Consider the following 23,419-nt stretch of genomic DNA (forward strand, 5'->3'; position numbering starts at 1 on the left):
GGAGCTAGTGTCATTCTTGCCAAAAAGTCATTTTCAAGTAAGCTGAGATGAAAACACAACTTTGTCCCTAAGATTAATACACAAGCACACATGTCTAACACTAAAATAAAAAAATACCTCTTTATTATTGTACTCTAATGCTTTTAAAGCATCTTTTCCTTCTTTAAAAGATAACAGACACTCATCTTCAATAATCCTGAAAAAAGAAAAATTTTTGACTATCTATCTATATGCAGTAGATGGCCAAATTATTAAGGACACTACTGGAATTATCATAGTTTCAAGTTTAGATTCCCATTTTGAAGAAATAAACTACAAAGCTTTTTTTAGAATGCAGTGCTCCTGGTATCATTATTAGTGTTTTTTAGAAGTGACAACACTACCAGTCTGCACCATTTTACAAATAAATGAGGTTATTCCTGTTTTAAACTCCAATGTAAAAACAGCTGTTGTTGTGAGGGTTATATTAAGTATTCTAAAAATATTTCTATGAAAGTTTTGGTGTTTGCTATAGTCAATATGTAAGTAACACTTATCAATAAAGTTCTTTAACTAAAGTTTGTAGTTGTAGTTTAATATTAGATTTATATTATAATGTGACATTGTCAAAACAGATATTTTAAGAATCTGCAATGCTTCAAACATGTTCCCCGAAAAATTTAGCGAAATATAAGCATTGCTACTCCCCTCCACATACACCCCGAGAGTTATTGCAAGTATAACAGGTGTTTTTAGGTCAACAGTTGGACATATCAAAAATAAAATGAACCAAAAAAAAGTTAATGAAAGCGGATTGCGCAGGAAAATGTTGCAGAAAACACATCACCAGCGCTCGTACCCATCGCGGAATCAGATATTTAACTCCAAATTGCAAAAAAAATATAGCTGTGATGATGATGAATGAACAGAGTGTCCCCACCAAGACTGTCCAGAGGACATTGGTCTAAGACAGCGTTTCCCAAAGTGTGTTCTGCGGAACCCTTGGGTTCTGCTGCGAGTTAGCCGTCGTATAAATTATTTTCCCCTAGTTTCAAGAAAAAGGAAATAATCAATATTAAGGAGCTAAAGTGTCATTCCAGATTGAAGTAGTAGTCATCACAGTGTTTTGTATCTCCATGTCATAGTCAAGTACGAGTAAAATACCATCTGATTTGAGGAAAGCTCCGGATGAAGCTTCAGAAATAGTTTATTTTGTGAAATCTCGTTTTCTCCAGTCAAGACTATTTAGGAAAACTTATGAAGACATGGGTAGGCAGTAAAAACCACTACTTGTCCATATGAAATATGTTGCACATCCAAAACAAAAGTTTTTAAAAGGTTGTATGAACTCCACATGAACTGAGGGCTTTCCACTACAGCAAAACGGCATTAATATTTTCAGCTGTTTTCAATGTTATTACATGAGGAGCGATGGCTGATTATTATTATTTTTTTGTGTACTTTTTGGTGAACTGAACTATTTTCACTCAAAGGAAAACTGCAGCATTTGTTGAGATAGACAAAATAACAGCGTTAAAAAAAACTGAGTTTTGTGCATTCTCTGCCTATAAAGAACAAGGTAGAATACATAAAATCGTACATAGAATGTTTTGTGCTCATAAAGGGAATTTTTGTCTGAAACAACCTTTATGAATAAAACGCAGTGCAACTACATGTTTCGTGATATTAAAAACCATTACTGTTCATTTAAGAAACCTATATGATGCTGTCTATGCCCGAATATGAATCATAATTGCACTTCAGAATTCATCTACCGAAACCAATGTTCTGATTCTGAATCTCGCAATAAATTTTGATTTGATGTTAAAAACGAATACCCTTATTGGGTAACAAAGCTGTATCTCAAAACTTCTTCCACTCGTAACAACTTATCAATGCAAAGCAAATTTTCCAGCCCATGCATACCGAAAAAACAAATTTAGTTCTTGGATTCTGCTCCTGCTACACGTACTGAACATTGCTACTTAAAGCAAAAATTTATAGCTATTATCAGTTTTGCAATGAATTAACTTCATTCTTCATAATTAATGTAATTTGTTGCAGGAACAGTAATAAATCTGTTGCAACAATTTCATGGGGAAATTATGTTTTCATAAATAGGGTCTTATTTCAAATTAAAGGTAGTACTTTTTATTCATACTGCCTCAGTTTTTTAAAAGTTTGCTTTCGATACATAGTTAAATAGTATGCTGTGGACACGGATGGAGTTCAGTAGAACATCGAGTTTGTGGCTGCAGGATCACGGATTCCATAGTAACAACCTTCGAAGATCCACCATGTGCCCTAATTTGATTAGAGCACATTCAATAAGTTGTGGTCAAAGTCTTTCAAGGTTCCATCCCAAACCAATATGTTTGGGGATAGCTAGTAGGCTGATGTTTCGTAGCCCCTTGGTCAAGCATACAAAAACTGTCTTCAGGGTCCCTTAAAAACTGATTAAACCTCTGTGATAGGTATGGAGAAAAAAAGGCAGTTTTATAGTTTTGGGGGCAGGTAAATGCATATTTGGGACCCTTGCATGTCTATCACAGAACTATATAAAACATTTATCACGAGCATTTTTTATTCCCTTCAGGGCCCTAAACTTCACAATTTATATCAGTCAGGTTTGCACAATTTGCTGTCTTGGAGGGATTTCAAATTTATGTATCATTGCAACCATCAAGTTAAATAGATTAAGTGTCTTCCCACAGTTCTAATAATGCACATTGCCCAGGCACTGAATGATGAAATAGAATATTTGTCATGTTGAACGACAAAAGCATTCGAAGTTCTTCTCCTGAGCAATAGGCGCAAAAAGAAAAGCCGAATCCACGCATGTTTCAGTTGAAGTCCCCTTGTATTTCACTTTTTGTTTTAATTCTTGTATTATTTTCCGAGATAGAAGTAATAATGCTTGAAAAAAATGATTCTACTATTTCACCCATTCGAAATGATTAGTAGTAAAAAAATTTCTGCACTTCTCCCATTAACCCCTTGAGGACCAGCGCTCGGAAAACGAAGCGCAGCTACGGGACCGAACGTTCTGAAATGGAACGCCGCCATCGGCCCGAGCATTTACAGCAGTTAAGCCTAACTGAACAAAAATATTCATATAAAATCAGCATCTCAAAATAATGGCTTGAAATTTTAATTTTGTTTAAACAATGTACTACTGATTACTAATTACTAATATAAAGACTATTACATTATTAGAAGGAACGAAATAAGTAGAATACTAAAACTTTAACCATGTGCACAAAATTAAATGATATGTGCACAAAAACAAAGTTAGAGTTTGACATCGTGAGTGTGGAATCAAAGAAAAAGAAATGTAGCAAAAAAATATGTTCCTTATGTAATTTTGATTAAAACAACTTAGGTCAACGAATTTAATCTAGTTATATTTCCCACGCGACAAGTTTCAAAACTGCTTCATAATTCACTCGAAAACATTCCCTTTCACTCACTTCGCTAATCATTTTTATTGCAGTTTCCCATCCCCAAATGAAAAAGAATAAATACAGAAGAACAATATCAGGAAGGATTCAAAAATAATCATAAACTTCAGGCCTCTTGAACTCATTCCTCTACTCTCATTGAACGGGGAATCCCAAAAGTCTGGAACACATACGCGAAAATATTTTAACCTTCCTTCCCTCCCCCATAATTTATTCAGCTAGATGTATATCTCCTTCAATTACTCGTAAAAAAAAGAGAAGCAAAGATATAAGCAAGAGCAATTGAGACCTCATAAATCATATGCGCAGAGCAGTGATTCACTGTTGTTTACATTAAAAAAAAATCTATCCCATTGAGAGGCCCAAATAAGAAACTAAAGCGTGTACATGAAGGTCAAATACCATGTGACTCGAATATGATCAAAGTTATAGCCATTTAGCGCCATCTAGTATCATTTAAATATTCAATTCAATCGTTCCATTTCGAGAAAGCATATACGTGACGCTGGGACTACAGCGTCGATCAGAGCACGTAGCGGATAAGTGACGCTGGGCTGATAGGAGAGGAATCGTTGCGTAGCGTCCGCGTGACGCTGGGTGCGAACGGGTTAAGGTACATATCTGTACCAATTTATATGCGAATTCTTGTGTTATTGTTTGACCGACAGCAGTCATGACAAAAGTGGAAATCGTTCATTTCGGAAGGAATCTTTGAAGAGATTAGTGGCAAAACTAATCAACATCAGTTCACATAGAGATGCACATGCATACAAAGTTTCTTTCAATTTCATGCATTACATTTTGCTTTTGATTGCCCTTAAGAAGTCAGTCAAATACATGCTAAACACAAACAGACGGATAGACAGTTTCCAAAAATGGTTAAGGTAGGTTCAGCGCAGCTTAAAAGGTGTTAATAAGTCAAAATAAGCAAATTATCACGTAATTAATAGTTTCTTCTATGCAGAAGAAAGTAATCCAATGATGATCATTTTTCATCTTTATCATTTGACTCCTAGATCGCTTCCATTTTGTCTTTTAGTCACAAACAAAAATGGGATTCCTTTAAGTAAAAGCAAATCATTAAAGGATCCATGGCCTAAAAAGTTTGAGAACCACTGACCTAAGAGAAACTAATGGGTAACCAGACCGTCAAAAAAACATGGCTCACCAAGCCTAAGAGAGAGCACCTATAGGGGGCAAAACAACCCAAACAACAACTGAAATTGTGTTGGTACTATATTAAAGTAAGGCTATTAACAAATAATGCTAATTTGATTAGTTTAAAGTTTTAAAGGTACGCTTCTGCGACAACTCCACTTTTTTAACATTTTGGTCGACAAAAATTCATTTGTGTGCCGCCGCCTGTGGGAACAGGTTTCATCAAGACTGTTTTGTAGAGAGAGTTAAACATTCAGGAAGCACACAGCTCTGATTTTTTATCCTCTGATATCCCCTTATAAGCATTGGCGATGAGTTTTCTGCCTCATTTTTGCACGAACGCATCCATTGTAGGCAGTTGAATTTAAACGTGGTTGCACCTCGCCCAAATATGGCCCACAAGGATCACTGCCAAAAATTCAAACTGCAGCACAAATCATGGAAAAAGTGCAAAATATTGTGTTGGAGGATAAGCCAGTGGAGGTGAGTGAAAAAGTCGAGGCTGTAAGGATATCGTAAAAAGGTTGTGAAATAACTTGCATGGAGAATTGGAGATACAAAAGCTCTGCACAAGATGGGTGCCCCATTTGCTGAATGTGGATCAATAGCATAGAGGAAAACTGTTTTCAAAGCAACGTTTGGGCAGATTCAATAGGGATTGGAGCAGCATTGTGCAGCAATTTGTCACCATGGATGAGACAAGGTTTCCCATTACACGCCAGAGATGAAACAACAATCAAACCGTTGAATGAAATTCGGTGTTTAGTGCCAAAAAGCGAAATCGATGCATCTGTCCGAAAGGTCCATGCTTTTAGGGGGAGACAGGAATTCTGTAGATTGATTGCCTCTAAAACGATAAAGCAATTACAGGTGAATATTACTGTAACCTTCTAGATTAGCTGAATGCTGAAATTCTGGAGAAGAAGCGTTGCTTGAAGGAAAAGAATCATCTTACACCAGGATACCGCACCAGTTAATAAGAGCGTGCTGGTGATGAGAACACTGCAGAAATTGAGGTACGATTTGCTCGGACATTCCTCTGATTATTCTGGCCCCCTCAGACTTCCATCTATTCCCAAACTTGAAGAAATCTGTTTCTGGAAAGGGATTGAGAGGGCTGGAGATGAACATTTTTGCAGCCTTCCAGATTTTTACTTCCGTGAAGAAATAGTAATGTTGAAGAAACACGGGATTAAGTTTGTTGAAGTCAAGGGAGATAAAGTAGAAAAATAAAACCAATTTTAAATTGAAAATCGCTCGCTTACAATGTCAGGTCAAGAACTTTTTACCTTATCTATGTACTTACGTATTAACTACAGCAGACACCAAAACTTTTGAATAATTCTAGAATACTTAAAATAGCCTCCCAACAATAGCTGTTTTTACCCATTGTAGATCAAAACAGGAATAACCTCATTTATTTGTAAAATGACACAGACTGGTTAAGTTGTCACTTCCAGAAAACAATAATAATGATCAGGGGCGTAGCTAAGGGGGGGGTTTTTTGGGACCCCCCCCCCCCGAAACGTTAGTCTCAAAAAAAAAAGAGAGAGGGAAAGAGAAGAGAAAGAAAAAAAAGAAGAAAAAGAAAAATATCAAACCGACTTTTTTCTGAGTAAGAAATGTCAAAAATTCATTTCGCTCCCCCCCCCCCCCATGCCTTTGAAAATCTGCTCCATGTGTGACCCTCAAGCATAAAGACGCCTCCCTCTGCTGCAACAATTTTTTGATAATTGAGTGAAATTTGACACTTCGCTTTAGAAATGAGATTGATTTGTTAAATCCACGTATATGCAGCCTTTCTTTGTCATAGATTTTGCAAATTGTTAAATATGTTTAATTTTTATAAGCCGCGCAGTGGGAATATTGCATACATTCGAATCTGTATATTTCGAACTTCACATTAAAGAAAAAATCGAGATAAAGAGGTTTTGAGATACGGGGGCTTTAAGAAACTTTTTATAGAAATTTGAAATATGATGGTGAAAATTTGAAATCGATACTAAAGACAATATGGGCTCTTGATTAAAATTCCTCTTTATTAGTTTTGTTAGGTATTTATTCTATTATTACATTATTAAATGCCTTATTGCGAGTTTAAGGAATCATTTTGACAATAAAAGAAACTTTAAGCATATCTTTTTCAAGAAAAAGTCTTTTATTGCTTTTTGGTCCCTGTTTTTTTTTTGATTCATTATTTATCCTCTTGAGGTTAGCAATTGCTGCAAATCTAACTTGGCCAGTATTCTACGGTTTTCCTTTTTTTTCATCATGTGAAAAAAAACTTATACTTTCTTTTCACTCCTATCATTTCGGTTTTCTAAGGAAACAATTTTAAGAAAGACAGCAACCAAAGAACAGTACTAATCCAGATAACAAAGCGAAATGGTTTTTAACTTAATGACCTTTAACCATTAACTTGAAATGTTCATTTTACATGTCAAACCTGTGAATTTCACCCAATTATTCTTCTTCCAAGAAAGTGCGCAAAACGACTGTCCTTTGGTTAATCTTCCTGGAAAGATTATTCGTGGAACGCATTTCTCCCTTTTTTCCACTGCCTCCTCAGCTTTTGAAGAAAATTCCTCTGTTTCTGAGTTGAAGAAAATGTTTTTGTTTGCTGCTTAAAGATCATTGGGCTTTGAATCCGAAAATGATAGCATAAGCGGAATTCGAGACGATGGAGGTTATTGTTGGTCTGGTCTCGTGTGTGTCATAGATCATAGTCAAAACGACCTTTGCTAACCAGAGTATCCATTGCAATCATATTCATTTTTCAGCCAGTATTTAGTGCGTATTCTTTTGGAAACATACAGTCTGTTTAAAATAGTACATTCTAAGTGAAAGTTGTTGCATAATGAAGCGAGCAAAACCGATAACAAGCTTTTTTAAACCCAAAGAAAAATTAAAATGACGAAAAGGATTGCTCTAAAAAGAGAAAGTTAACGTTGTCTGAAGAAAACGAAGTACAGTCTGAAAAGCAGCATTAGTCCCATCGAACCCTTTTGAAGGTAATTTTATTTTAATTCAAAAGAAAAACTACATAGCATTACATGAATAAAATGTTTAAAAACGAAATGAATCTAGATTATCTGTTAGCTTGGTTCGCATTAAAAAGTAGAAAATAAGACTTCTGTTTATAATACTCAAAAATTGCTGTTGCTCTCTCAAATAGATATTTATGTAAATTCTAAAGCAGCTAATAAAATTAAAAATAAAGATTTGAGAGGAGAACAGATAGTATGCATTTGAGCGAATAACTTTCTACCACCTATATTTCTTCCCTAACTTTTTTTATTCAAATTTTATTAACTGCTTTAGAATTAGCATAAATGTAAATACATAAAAAACAACATATAAATATAACGATATGAAAGGAAATTTCATTTTTTGCGGGTTATAATTCAAGAAGTCTTTTTTTATTTTATTTCATACTTTTAGTGCAAACCAAGTTGGTAAAAACAGTCAATATAGTCTGACTACCGATGAGATTGAAAGTCAAACATCCAGTTTACAGACGGAAATAGAAGTATCTATTAGCTTTCAGGGATGCCAACTTTTGTAGATGTGTGTTAGCCTCTAAATTAAGCAGTCACGCTGAAATGAACGGAACATGCACATCAGATATGTGATTTCCCCCTGATTTGGATAGACTGGTTTTGCAAGACGTTGCTAGAAAATTTCACTTTAAATTAAATGGAAGAAAAAGAAAAAAAAAGTTGAATTTTCCATAACATTAAAAAAAAAAATCTTTGCTTTTGCTTTCTTTGACACAAGTATCGGAACTGGGACACCCCATTCCAAAGTATGTAAGATTCACCTCCCTCTTTTTTTTTTAAACTAAATATATATATATATAAGAAGTAACCCCCCCCCCCCCCGAAAGTCGGGTCTAGCTACGTCTCTGATAATGATGCCAGCAGCAATTTCTAATTAGAAAATACGAGAATTTGAGTAGTGTCCCTAATAATTTGGCCACCCACTGTATATACAGTTAACTTACAATAATTCAAGTCTAGGGGAATCAAAGAAAAACTTAGGGTTTGGGATTTACAGGATGTATCAGAAACATATTTTTGTTGTTCTGATTCTTTCTATAGACTGTCTGGTTTACAGTCTACAGAAAGACGTTACATATTACTGTAACGGTTTACTTGACCACATAGCAGTAACTTCAAGTTATCTATGAAAATATATGTATGTAAGCATGCAACAAAGACAGAGGGTTGGACCCCCTGCCCCCACAGAAACCTCTGTTTTAGGCCCTATTGCCAATCTTAGTGTCTTAGTTTGTATGCATGTATGCTAGTATATTGCTACACCCCCCTTTCAGAAGACATACCCTGGTTGAGCTAGCGTATGTATGAATGGCAAATCTAAAGTTTGATCAAAATTTATAAAAGGACAAAAAAAAAAAAAAAAAGTCAGAGAGAAAAAGTAACTATTCACAAAATCATCATCAGAAAATTCCAGCCCCAATTACAAACATGAGAGTGAAAAAGAGTTCATCTAGTCTACAACTTCTGAAGGGGAAACAGATTTTGGAATCTCACAAAATTTCCAACTTTCAAGCACAATTGCTCCATGAGACTTCCTTGTTTTTAATGTTCTTGGTAAAGAAAACTCATACACACTCTACGTGGCCAAAGTTCTGTTCCCAGGCAATGACAAATGTGAGGTAGAAAATCTCCAAAGAGTGTTCACTACTTGCAGACATCAAGAAACAAAGGAAGAGGCAGCATTTTTCCGCCATAAAGAAACTTCAGCCATATTCAAACATCCAAACATCAGCTCGTTTTAAGAACAGGTTAACTTAACTGAATGACAGTAGAAATCAAATTAATATTAAATGTTAAAATTTCAAAAACACAAATACATTTTTTACAGTGAATTGACATCTTTGTTGAGGTCAAATTTTTTTTGCGAATTTTCGACAAATCCTACATTTACTTGCATAAAAAATAAAGATTCTGTTTGATAGTAACTACTTGTTCCAATCCCCCATTACTATTACTTGTATCTGTTAACTCTGTTAAAGGCTGAATCATAACAAATAAAGGTTTTAACATATTTTCCTATTCAACTATTTCTGAAGGTGGATCAGAACAATGCAAAAGAATTATATACAGTAAAACCTGTTAAGTTGATCACCCTTGTAAGTTGACCATCCGCCTGAGTTAACCGCTATTTTCAGGCACAGAATTAGATTTTATCATATAATTCAACCTCTATAAGTTGACCACCTGCTAAAGTTGACCATTAAAGTAGTGCACCGAAAGTGATCAACTTACACAGGTTTCACTGTATAAAGATAAAAATTGTTTGAAATGTTTTGTGTTTGCTCAAAAGTGCAAGAATAAAACAAGACCGAAATTTTATAGCAAAAAATAATCTTAATTACCTACTTTATGGTCAAAGTTGAAAAGTGTTTACTCTGCTTTATGGTATCCATTGTTATCTGAATTTTAACAATTAAATTAAGGGAATAACAATAAAATACCTGATTTGAATGATGTTTTCGCTAAATAGTTCTTGTAACAACTTAAACTTGAACTCAGTGTCAATCACAACACCATCTTTTCCATAAACACTTTCAAATTGAACAATTACAGTTCCATCGGGTGGTCCAGATGATATCAACTCTTGAAAAACTTCAAGTCGTTTAAGCTCATTAATACGAAGAATATTTACGTCAATGTGAGCAATGACAGGTCTAGAAAACAAAATGTTGGTTGAATGCTCATAATGCTTTGATATATTAATTTAAAAAAAGGAAGTGAAAACATATACACATATATAAACAGTGCAGTGCAAAAGTTTAAGTACCACCTAAATGCTTTAATAAAATAAAAAATATATACTGGAGTAGTTTGAAATTTGTACTGTATTTAAACAATAAATTTAAATTTCATGTTTTGAATTCAGAAACAATCCATCAAAAGAAAAGTAATAAACAATGAGGAATCAAAAGTAAGTTTATGTGCATAAAAACGTAACATTTACATCTAATAAAGTACTAAAGTCAGTTAGTACACTATGGTACACACCTGATGAGATTTAACATTGATAACACAAAATTCTGGAACGTTTCAGGAGTGAGTCTGTAAGAAGCTTCCTTGATTGCTGATTCGAGCTCTAAAAAAGTGTAATACTGCTTCTCATTCTTGTAGGTATCACATGAGAGGATTCCTCAGATGTCCTCTATCAGATTGAGATCTAGGGAACAGGGATGGGCGAGCTGAGCAGAGCTATCAGCAGGACTGGTGGCCAGCTCATCAAATCCATATTCTGGGAAGTAAGCAAATCTTTTGCACAATGGTAAATGTGTATCAATGCATTGTTTTTCAGGAAGTCCAAATTGGGACATCAAGGGTTTTACTTAATGGTGGCAAACACTGACTCAGAGTTTCTTTCACAATTTCTGAATTTAGTCTGCCATTCTGGAAGCAAAGATAAGTTTAACCATGACAGCCTAAAGTGCCCCCATATCATGAGCAAGAAACCACTTTGTTGGCTACAGAATAGGTACTTGGAATCTTTTCTCAAGACACCAATAGAGTGGTCCAGCTAAATTCCAGATTTTTTAACATTGAAAATAATACTAGTCCATTTATTACAAGTGTTGTTTTGTCCACTTAAGACTTGCTTGTTTTTGAGTTTCAGAAAAGGTTTACAAGCAAATTTTTGTAATTTGCTGAATCCTAATCTAGTTATTTGTTTGTGTGTGGAATTGCGAGATATTTTTGATCCAAGTTGAATACTTATTTGATCAACAGCCAAATTTCCAGTTAGAACTTCTCTTAATTCATCTATCTCCACAAAATGTGGTTGTGATGGCATTCCTGATCGATACGTGTGTTTGAGGTTTTCTCCATGTTGCCAAACATTATAAATATCACATTTAAACTGATTCAAAATAAATGAAACTTGCAACACAGACTCACTTTTATCTTTCAGCTTCCAAATTTTCACAACCCTTACTATTCTTTTTTTCACACCACACCCAATGTGTTAGCATGATGTCTTACAATTGACATATTGCTCTCACTGTATGGAATGCAATTGGTAGCTTTGGATCAATGAAATGGGAATGAAAGGGAACGCTGAGGTATTGGTCAGTTTGGAATAATCCCTTTGGGGTGTGAGTCTTTTCGATGCATACCAGGAGTCCAAGCAACCCAAACTCCAGCACCCCCAGACACTAGCCAAGACTCCATGGGGCTAGAGGGAGGGGGGGGAGGCTCAGGTCTCTCAAAAATTTGCTTGTGTCATTTTTTTGGAGGGAGTGGCGAGTGCATTTGCTTGAGGAGTGCTTTACTTGAGAATAAGTTTCTTTTTACTTGACAAGAGTCAATAAAAATTATGAAATCTTTGAGGAATTTGTAGATCTTTATGAAACTCTAAATATTAACAAAAAGACTGTATTTGATACACCTAAAAGATGTTCTTGTCCGTCTAGACTTGCCTTTTCAGTATTTAAGAAGACTTCTATAATTGCGCGTCAAATATGAGAGGGAGTTTGGTGGACTTAAAAAGTTGGTTTTAGATTTACAGCATGGCTTCAGAGTTGTATCCAGGGGGTGGCATTAGCGAGCAAAGCCTTACCTTCTGTTAGTGATGTCTTATCAATAAACTTACTCATAAAAAAAGATCAAATTCCGGGGTAAAAGTCCCCAATGTCCTCTTCCTATAAGGTCAGCAAAGGTTCTCTGAAAATGCGTTTTAAGATCTACAATTTAAAAATTTCTGAAGGAAGAGAATCAAACTTCATCTCTGCCTCTAACGTCATCAAAAGTGGCCCAAAATTGCATTTTTGGGGCCTCTAATTTTGAAACATTTTTCTGAGAGAGCTCCAAACCCCGCCCCTTTCCCTAAAGCTATCAAATTAGTCTATATTAGAATTTTAATTTCAAAATATTTTCAGAGGAAAGCTTTTGAATCACGCTTCTCTCTAACATTGCTAAAAGGAGGTCTAAAGTTGCATTTTCAAAACTTCATTTTCGAAAATTTTCGGGGAAATACTTAGAGTCCCTTTTTTCCATTAGGTCATTAAAGATGGCCAACTGAGTTTTTAGAACAGAGATTTCAAATTTTTCATGGGAGAACCCCCTAACCCCCTTTTACCTAACATCTTTGAAGATCGACTGAAATTGCAGTTTAAGAAATTCAGTTAAAAAAAATTCCGGGGTCTCAGAACTCTATCATTACCAAAGAGCAAAATGCACAAAAACATCCCCAAAGATCAACTGAAATTGTATTTTGTAACTTTAATTTTGACAATTCCTAAGAGAGTTCCGAATCCCATTCCTTCCTATGACATCATCACAAATGGAATTCAGTTGTGTTTTTCAGCACCTCATCTCCAAAAATTTTTCCAGGGGAGAGCCCTTTTTCCTTATTATCATCGAATATGAAACTAAATCACATTTTTGAAACTTCAAGTTTGAAACATTTCTGGGATAAAATCCTTGAATTCCAGCGGTTCTTCCAACGTTACAAAATATATTCTTCAACCACATTTTTAAGACTTAAATTTGAAAAATTTACCAGGAAAGAAATCTGAATCTCCTCCATTCAAAGATTCCCAAAGATTGTCTATGCAGTTTTGCATTATACTTTTCATAATTTTCTGAGAGAGTGCTTTAGTACCTGTGTTTCTGTGCAATGTTACTTTGCGTCTAGGTTCATGTTGCTGATTGAAGGATTTGCTGAAAGAAGAGGATAGCTCTATATTTAAATTTTCAAAAGGTCCATCTGCATTAAAGCTTAAAGCACCAATTTTTTTTTCATTTTTATGACTTCTCATGTATAGTTGGATTGTGAAGCGTACAAAGGGAGTTATTAAATATGAAAAAGAAAAATAAGGATTGGTGTTTTATGCTTGAATGCAGACCTTTCAGCAAGCCCATCCTCCTTCTTGGCACATGTATGTATATATATGGTGCAATTCTGATTTGTTTACTTATATTCTAGTAATGACTTCAACCTAAATCAGAAGCTAGATTTGCTCTGACTCTTTTTCCTGTATTTATACGTTTGAAAAAAAAAGGGGGGGGGTTATCAAAATCTTAACCATCAACTTTAACCTTGTGATGGTCCCGAGCCAAGACTAAGCTGGGTACATACCAGAAAATATGGAAACTAGCATTTTCAGGGTACATAGTTGTATTTTTACGTGACAAAAAGTTCATAATCTCTTCTTGATTTTTTCTTTCTCATTGTCCGTGGTTGCGTGTAATGAGTTGAGTGCTACAGTGTGTTTGTAAGTTGATGTTGTGAATATGCCTGAAATGTCATGGCCAGGACTCAATCCAGGATCCAGGGTCTGAAGCTTAGCGTTCTGCATGTTAAGGCTCTGTGATTGTTAGCTAGATTGAGCTGTGCAGCAAAATTAGTATGTGTACAGAAACCCAGTTGAATAAAACTGGTGTCTAAATTTCAGATGTGTAGTTTTGTTGGTCTTTGACTGTTTGAGTTAATAAAAGAAGAAGATTTCATTTCAAACAAGTTAAAGATGAAAATTGGTTCTTAACGGGAAATATTTCCCAAGGAGCTATTATTTTTTAAAAGAAATTAGTTACCTTGCTAGATTTGCTGACTCAAATTTTCATTGGTTATTTTTACGACACAGCAACCAGTGACTATAGTGAAGTGTATTTAGAAGTACTTGAAACAAGTCTGGATTCAAATGGGTCTTGGAACCAAAATGGAGGATCGTTCAATCTGTCCTTTGTAGGGGGTTCTAGGAAGAGTCACTGGTTCATTGAGTTCATCAAATTAACAGGTAATACAACCCTTCCGCCAATTCAGTGCTCCCCTGTAATACAAAAGTTTCACTTCTATTGCCTATCTTTACGACAGACCAGGAGCCAAAACCCATGATTTTTACCCCACTACCTATTTTTGTGAAAGTATGGCATCAACATTCTATTTTTATGATTTTTTTTTCCTTTTTCTCATCAGCATTTAAAGGAACATTATAATTTTAGTAAAATTTTACTACAAAAAGTGTAAAAGTCTTCTGCAATTTTTTTCTAACAGTTTTGTTTTTGGAGGGGGGAGGGGGACACTACAAACCTAAGAGGTACAAAAAATATCATCGTGTTACAGCTCAAAAGGCTTTGAACTTTGTACAATTCAGGAAATTCTCAGAAAAACGGCCCCTCAAAACAGATACTAAAAGACTGCGATAAAATTGCATAAATGTACTTTGGCAAAAAACGGCTAAAAATGAGTTAAAACACCATGAAAAAAACAGTTACTCAAATGATTGTTCAGAAAAATCAGCTTAGCATTTATTTCATGAGTCAATTTTGTTTTAAACGGAGAAAGAAATTAAAATGCCGATTTTCAAATAAGCTAAATTGAACAGTAAAGCTTAGATTTCTTTTACCTATGATCTGATGTTTTCAATTCTGCTCTACCATAAAACACAATACTTCCAGGAGAATCCATCTCTTCTGAAAAATGTCAGTTTTACATACAAGAGAAAAAATAATATGCATTAGAACCTCTTTCAAAGCAATTTTAGATATAGAGTTTGATTTTGCTTGAAATAATAAACCTTGAAAGAGAAATGTTATTCACATTAAAGATTAAAGCAAAATACTTCTGCAAGTGCTAAAAGAACTCTTTTTCAAACTTTAAGCACCTGCAAAAATCATTAAGTATGAGGGTCAGTCAGAAAGTTAGTCAAACTGCTCAAAAAAAAAAAAAAATAAATAAAATAAAAATAAAAAAATAAAAGAAGTAAAATTTTACAATAACTTTTTTGTTATCTTACAGTTCCATTCAAAATCTACTTTTTAAAGTAACTTTTTTCGTTATTTAAGCATTTGTCGAGGCATAGTACAATTTTTCGATGCCTTCCGCAAAGAAATCCCGTTCAATGTCCGATAACCATTGTAGGGGTTGCAGCATTCACTTCATCATCCGAATGGTATTGTTCCTTTGAAAGTTCTTGTTTCATTGGACCAAAAACAATGAAGTTAGGAGATGAAAGTCTTAGGGAGCTATGGAGGGTGATCCCACACTTCCCACCTAAACTTGGTCTGCCCTCGCTCTCAGCTTTGTCAATATCTGTACGTCCATTCTCAAACATGTTGCACCATTTCACAATAGCTTAACGTGACATTTCATTTTCACCATTCACTAAACGTTACTGACCGAAAATTTCAGAGTAGTTGCACCTTTTTGCCCACAAAATCGAATCACTGCACGCTTTTCCCATTTGGACACTACTTGCATCTGTCAAGACTTGTTTAAAACTGATTATCAGAAAAACTAAACTTGCCTTGGGGAACTTGCTACGTCACACGACAAAGGAACATGCCTGAAGTATTGCCACAGAGTTTCATCAAAATTGTCTCAAACGAAATATATTTACAAAGTAGTGCAACTAACTTTCTGACTGACCTACCTATAGAGTATGGGAGTAGTTGCATGTGGGGTGCAATACAGCCCTGAATAAATAATTTAAGAAATGTATTTATATGTAATTCTTTCTTTTAAATGGATACAATTCTTATTCTTAACTTTGTAGCTCAAAACTTTTTAGCTAGCAAAACTTGTCAGCTCAAAACTTTGTTGTGAATAAATAAATCAATTTTTGCCGTGAGAATATAGATCGAATATACTTTAGATTAAAAAAATGTTGCTGAGAGCAAATTTGAATTTAAAATAAAAAAATTTTGAAAAAAAAATAGAACCGACTTCAAAATTGCTCTAAAAAGTGAAAAATAATTTTATTCTTTAAACACCATCGATAATGCTTTTAAACATAATTTTTGAAGTTGGCGCAAAAACAAAACGTAAAATCCAGTGTAACCATGCTTCGTTCATATTTTTTTTTCAGAAAAGCATCCAAAATTACGAACGAAACATTTATATCGCTATTCAAATATGCTGTCATCAATGCATAATGTATGTGATAGTGAAGAAAATGGTCCTGGTTAAATTTACAGTTGTATTTGAGTTATGGCCGTGAATGATTTTATCTATCGTTTTTGCGCCAACTTCAAAAATTATGTTTAAAAGCATTATCGATGGTGTTTAAAGAATAAAATTATTTTTCACTTTTTAGAGCAATTTTGAAGTCGGTTCTATTTTTTTTTCAAAATTTTTTTATTTCATTCTTTTTAGTGTAAATGTAGGTATTTCAGAAATAATAAGAACTTACCATCATGAAACTTCACTTTTTTTTCTTAAAAATACTCCATACTAAAAAAAAACTATTGACACGCGTTAAACTTTAAGCGATTGACACTAAAACCTTATCTTTGTTCCTCTCTGGAAATCATGCGTAGTTAATTTAATTATAACCATTTAAGTATTACGTTTTTCCTAACTAATTTACATTCCACAGCATCTAAGTTGCTCATGATGCAATCCTGTATTTTCTTACTTAGCCCCGATCATCTGTTATCGACATAGATGATAACGATAAAAATACTACAGAGTAGTTGAGTCAAACCTAATGGTAGCATTGTGAAGGCTAAGCAGATCTTAATCACTGCATCACCTCGCTTCCAGGTTAGGTTTACCCCTACTATGGAGCAATAGCACTGAAGAAAGGAAGATTTTGATAATTCACATAGGGTTACTATAAATCAGCAGGGTTTTACTAAAATAAAATTATTTACACCAAAAATGAGACGACAGCGCCAGATTCCCCATTATTGAAATATCCCTTGAAGAAATTTGATGCTTGCTTCAGAGAAGCCTTCATTCAAAATTATCATTACAATTACTATTAATGTTACTGTTATATGGCACCAAACTTTTATAACAATGAGTTTCCTATTGTCGCATAGATGAAGATAGGGAAGACAATGTGAAAGCCAAATGAAGCGAATACTCTTTAGTCTCAACTCGAGATCTTTATTCAGAACCACGAATGAACGTTACATCTCCTTATATACAACTTGAGAAAGTGCTGGAACTTTCCAGACTTGGAAAGATACAAAAATTAATAGAAGCTTCGAGAAAATACGGGAAACAGTAGAAACGAAATTTTAGTAAAATTCACTTTGTCCTAGTCGGGATTTGAACCCAGGTCGCTCGTGTGGAAGGCGAGAATTCTACCACTGAACCACCGTTATCCACGGATGAAAAGTGCGAACTTCGCTACAAAATCATTTAATAGGGAAATTGCATAAAATTTACTGTTTTTTGCCCATAACTTTTTTTCTAATGAACAAATATGGTCAAACAAAGTAATGGGACCTAAGTTGAGCCATCCCCTATCCATTAAAAAAAGAATCATCAAAATCGCTTCACTAGGTGAGACGCTATGAGTGGACAAACAAAAAAAAAAAAAAACATACATACGGTATGAATTGATAACCGCCTCCTTTTTGAAGTCGGTTAAAAACTAAGCTAAATAATAAGAGGCAAAAGTGCACATCTATAACAAACCAACTAACACCCCTATAAACTAATAGATACGTCCATTTCCGCCTATAAACCAGACATTAGCCTTTCCATGTAATCGATGGTCAGACAGTACAAAATGACATTATCATCAGTGTGGCTAACCTTGGAGAAACAATTTGAAGAGCATTTTGAAATTTTGTGGAGCAGCTGGGTATAATAAAAATCATTAAAAAACTAAACCCAACCAAATTCTTTTTGAGCTTTGATGGTCATTTTAAGCTCTAGCATAAAAATGATTATTTTTAAATTGATAAAAAAGTTCTACCGCTATGTCATGATTTGAGAATGTAAGCATCTTTAATTTCCTATATTTACATGTATGTCATAATAAAATAGCACAATAGGGGAGACCGGCGCAGATATTCTATAGGGGCACGTATTCCAACGCGCCATAGTTTAAATGTTTCTCGCTAGGTAGTGACGTTTACCGGACAGTGTGAAACTGTAGCACTGCGCACGCCTTCCACGTGATCCTCAGTTCATCAGCTGGCTTTGTCTTGATGCGACTTTCGCAGTTTTTCTTCTGGTGAGTAACTTCGCAAGCATTTACTTTTCATTAAAAAAAACATGTATGATACTGTTTTTGTTTCATTGCCAGGACCAAACTTTAAACTGTATTTCATTATGGGTCTGACGGCGTGATTGCTTTGGCAAATAGTTTTCTTCATTTTCATAGTTAAATATTACAAAAAAAATCAAATATAGTGTTGGGGCATGTATTCCAATTCAATATGGGGCATATTTTCTAATTGGAAAATTTGCCCCGGGCGCTCCATGAATGTTTTTTTTTTTTTAATCGTTTAACTTGATATTTTTAGCCAATACAGTTTATAATTACTGCATAAAACCACAATTATAAATATTTAAAACTAAGTTTGGGATAACTACTTAAAAGATCTTTTTTTTTTAATAGTATCAAGTCATATCTGAAACTGAATTTCATTCTCCAATGTGATATATCAGATGAACTGAAAATGGTGCGCAATTACCGTAAGAAGTCAGACCGAGGGAACACGCAAGCGCAAATAAATGCAGTGCTTGCAGCAATAAGAAATGGATGTAGTGTTAGGAAAGCTTCTGTAGATTTAAATATAAATAAGAGAACATTAAATAACTGCCGCCACAAGTTCATTAATGTTCAGTTGGCTCCGACTGAAGTAGGTCAAGCCGAAGAACCTCAGGCCGAAGTTCCACAAGTCGAATATGTCTACTCAATCCCGAAACTTTCACTGATACATACTTTATGCCTTCCTATTTCACAGACAGATTGGCTCCAAACGAAGTAAACAATGTATGCCCAACTATTAACACTTCTGACAATTGTCCAGCCAGTTCCTTTTCAATTATTCTCAATGAACCATGTCAACCACAATTAGGGCTACCAGAAGGTGTTCCTTCTATGTCTAAGGACACCCAAGGTGAGAATAACCCACAACCATCTCGCTCGCTGATAGCTGGTTCTTGGCCTCAACAGCATTTTCCATCAGACCATTTGAAAAGGCTGCCCCGAGAAAAGGCACAGGCAAGGGGAGAAAAAAACGAAAATCCGCCATTATAACAGATACTCCTATCAAAAACGCTCTTGAAACAGAGCAAGAAGCAAAAAAAAAAAAAAAAGGAAAAGTCCAACACAGTCATTTTGAAAAATGAAAAAGTAAAGCAAACTGTGAAGCCTCAGCTATTTGTTGATGAAAAAAGGGAGAAGAAGACATTTCGCCAGCTTTAGAAAAATAAAACTAAATATACCAATGTACCAAGTGAGGAAGAAGATGAGGACTGTGTTTGCCTATATTGCTTTGACACCTTTTCTAACTCAAAGCCAAAAGAAAAGTGGATCCAGTGTATATTCGTTGCAAAAATGGGCTCACATAGCGTGCATCAAAAAAGAAAACTCTTTGTTTTTTGTTTGCATTAACTGTCACAGTGATATGGAAGGTGACTCTGACTAACTTTGATTATTGTTGATTATTGTTATAATACATTTTAATGCAATAAATTATTAAGAATGTACCCATTGTACTTACTAATTAATTAGAATATAAATTTTACGTTACACTCCATGTTTATTTTACATTTATTATAGACCATTTAAACTAATTGGAAAACTTGCCCTGATCCAATTTTATATGTTAGAAAACGTGCCCCGGCTACGGGGTTGGTTTTCAACGTGACTAGGTAACAAATATATATTTATTTATTTGAAGTTTTTTTAATTTTTTATATTTTAGTAATGTTAATACTTAGCCTAGAGTACAAGAATTCAAGGCGTAATCAAAACTTAACAAAATGTTTAAATGAAAAATTAAAAAAAAAAGTTGGAAACCTGCCCTGGTCTCCCCTATAATTAAAATAAACTTAAATTTATGATCTTCAAGAGCTACATCTTTGGCAAGCCTGATAAGCATTAAAACTAGATTTGAAGGATGATGTTGGCCTAAATTAACTCGGATGGAATAGGATAAACATTTTTGAATGGGCTTGGCAGTCTTCATAATAAATAAATAAATAAATAAAGTATAAGAAGGGATGAAAATACTAGTCTACAAAAAGGTATTAATATCTAAGAAGTAGAATGGCATATCAGAAAAAAATGAGAGAGAGTTAAAGAAGCGGATGCAATCGGATTTCAGAAGCTACATCTAACGAGTGCACCCACCTCCAGCATTTTCCCCTCCACTCCTATTTCATCCTCTTCCATAACAGCAAAAAGTTCCTTACTTCTTTCTACTCAAGAAAGAACATGTGCCTCAGCAAGAATCCTTATAGGAAGGTCAGGGCACAAGGGAGTTGAGGGGGTATTTGCACAACAGTTGGAAAGAGGCTGTAAAATGGGCACAGCAAAACCATGAGCGTACATGTCTTCAGCAAAAACTAAAATACATACAAGAGTTGAAAAGAATAGTTTACAAAAAGTTATAAAGGTTTAAGTGATAGGATGGCATAGTAGACAAAAATGAGCGAGTGTTATGGAAGCGGATGCAATTGGATTTCGAAATGCATAAACGCTGATGCTGTCTATGTCATTCTCGAGCCTTTTTCCCACCCCACCCACAAAACGAAGTGCCTTTCTTCTTTCTACCTTAGGAAGAACACATGAGACATCAAAAATCCTGACGCAAGAACGCGATCGATCGCTTGAAAATGCTCGACGGCCGGGAAATGAAAAAATACAAAAAGCGGAAAATCGCGGATCCACGGAATATTTTCATCTCTGTTAAAAATAAATAAATAAAAAGGTACCCCAAAATAATTGGATTAATAATAAAAAATTGATTTTCAGAGTTTACAAATAAAGTTGGAAAAATTATGCACAAAAAAGGCGCTCACATTTGACAAGTTTTCTTAGTGCACCCTTTAAAAAACACAAAATTTAAGGACTAATGATATATTTTATCATTTTCTAAGGTTTTCAAGCACAAGAAAATTAAACTTTTTATTTCAAGATTTTTAAAAGCATAAAAACCATGCTATAGCAGCTAATTTAAAATTAGAAAAATTACCAGTTAAGAATATTTTTCTTCTGAACAGAACTCGGTCAGTCCAAGAAGGAATTCTGGATTTCTCACTTGTATCATAATCATCAGAGAAGATATCATATTTATATGTAGGTGGGAAACATATGGGTGCTTCTATGAAATCTTTAAAAACCTTAAAACAAAGAAATAAATACACAGGATTAAAAAGGTGCAAAATGCTTTAAAATTAACATTTAAGGCAGTGAGAAGCAAAGGGATGTAAGTGGCAAAATTAAAAATTTGGAGATAACCAGTACATATGGTAGGTGAACCTTTCCTCTGTCTTGGGGCAAGAGATGGTACTAGCAGCCCTGATAGTTGCTGCTATACAGCATGATTTAGAAAAATATTTCCATGAAAGCCTAACTTAGGATGTTATCTTTAAACGCGTTTTACTGAAAACTTGAAAATTTCCGCTTACATCCCTTTGCTTCTCACTGCCTCATTTGTAAAATTTTTTTGCAATCTGATAAGTCTTTTTGCCTTCAGATTGAGTTTAAAATTTTGACTCCTTTACCTAGTTATGTTCCACATAGAATTGCAAATACAATTAACATTATTTTGTTTGCACATGAGCAACTTATCAAAAACAATTTGCCTAGTGCTCATACTTGCCATTTCAGCCGTGAGAATTCCTTGGAATGTGCAGATAAGAGTCAAGAAATAAACGACCCATGCGCAAGTTTACTACGCAATTTCATTATAGCTTCGATTAGTGTTCAGCTCTTTGTCCAATATTTTGTTTTTAAATCATGGATCATACTCACCCAGGACGGAAATAGCTCTTTGTTGATTCATGTGATAGAAATATTAATGGCAATATTTTGGAAAATTATGAAAATGTTATCAAATAATAGAGCCATCATAAACCGAAACATGATAGAAAAACTAAAAACCAATTAATGCACAAGGAAATAGAAAATATGGCTCACAACAAAATTTGAAGAAATATGGTCAAAAGCTTCTTCTCACTGGTTGATACAAATGAGTGAAAATGAAAAATCACTCTTTGAAAAGGAAAAATCTTTTGAATTCTCGCATCCTCAAATACCAAATAAAAAACTAGAAGATTTTCACACAGCAAGTCAACTTTTACTTGACAGTTTATCTTGCAAGTGCAAAGTAATTAATTATTGCATTGGTTCAAGAACAAAACAATAAAAAGAAATTAAAAAATTAAAAAAAAAAAAAAACTGAAAGAGAAAAACTTCTTAATGTATCGAAGTAGCACCAGAGTAGTGGTGATTGAAACCATGGAAAGTGTTACTGCGAAAAAATTAGCAAGGTACTTCAAAGAGGAAAATTGCAGCTGCAGCCTAAAAAAAAAAGAGGAGATTGTTTTAGCGTCTTGACTTCATTTGCATCTAGTCAATTGAATATGAATGGCAATGATGATCTCCAGTCACCTTTACAAGCCTCAACTACAAATGCTTACATAGATGAGTAAACTCCTGCAAACAATATTCTTGACTTTTATCTAGTTTCACATTATGTCACAGATACAGAATATCAGACAAGACTTTAGCAGCTACTCCTTCAGCATTCAGAGTTCTTTAGAGTTGTTGATGCCCAACCACTGAAGCACAAAAATATGTACTAGTTGCCCAAAGTTTTACAAATACAAGTCTCATATTTCGATAACAGCAAAGATAAAACTTGAATTCTATCAGAAAAGAAATAGAAAGTATATAACAAGCATTGCTGAAGAATGGAACAAGAGTTAATAGTTAGTTTTTAGTTAATATTAAACCAGTTTTTGGTACACCTAACTGTAAAATAGGACGAGAATTTTCCAGTTTCTCCTTGGGATCGCAAATATCTTTAATAGGCATTCAGGTGTGATGGAGCTAACATGAAAGTCAGTAAATAATA

At 34.4% G+C, this 23,419-nt stretch overlaps 1 protein-coding gene across 1 annotated transcript in view; it reads right to left on the bottom strand.

The window, feature by feature from the left end:
* LOC129218917 (synaptojanin-1-like) overlaps positions 1-23,419 on the bottom strand; it is a 186,162-nt gene that overhangs the window by 21,854 nt on the left and 140,889 nt on the right. The window contains exons 17-20 of the mRNA XM_054853238.1: positions 21,533-21,680; positions 14,992-15,055; positions 10,099-10,311; positions 118-196 (exon numbers count right to left, since the gene is read on the bottom strand). Of these exons, the coding sequence (XP_054709213.1) occupies positions 118-196; positions 10,099-10,311; positions 14,992-15,055; positions 21,533-21,680 (504 nt within the window). The remainder of the gene's footprint in view (positions 1-117; positions 197-10,098; positions 10,312-14,991; positions 15,056-21,532; positions 21,681-23,419) is intronic.

This window comes from Uloborus diversus, chromosome 3 (genome assembly GCF_026930045.1).
Source record: "Uloborus diversus isolate 005 chromosome 3, Udiv.v.3.1, whole genome shotgun sequence".
In the NCBI taxonomy this organism is placed as follows: Eukaryota; Metazoa; Arthropoda; class Arachnida; order Araneae; family Uloboridae; genus Uloborus; species Uloborus diversus.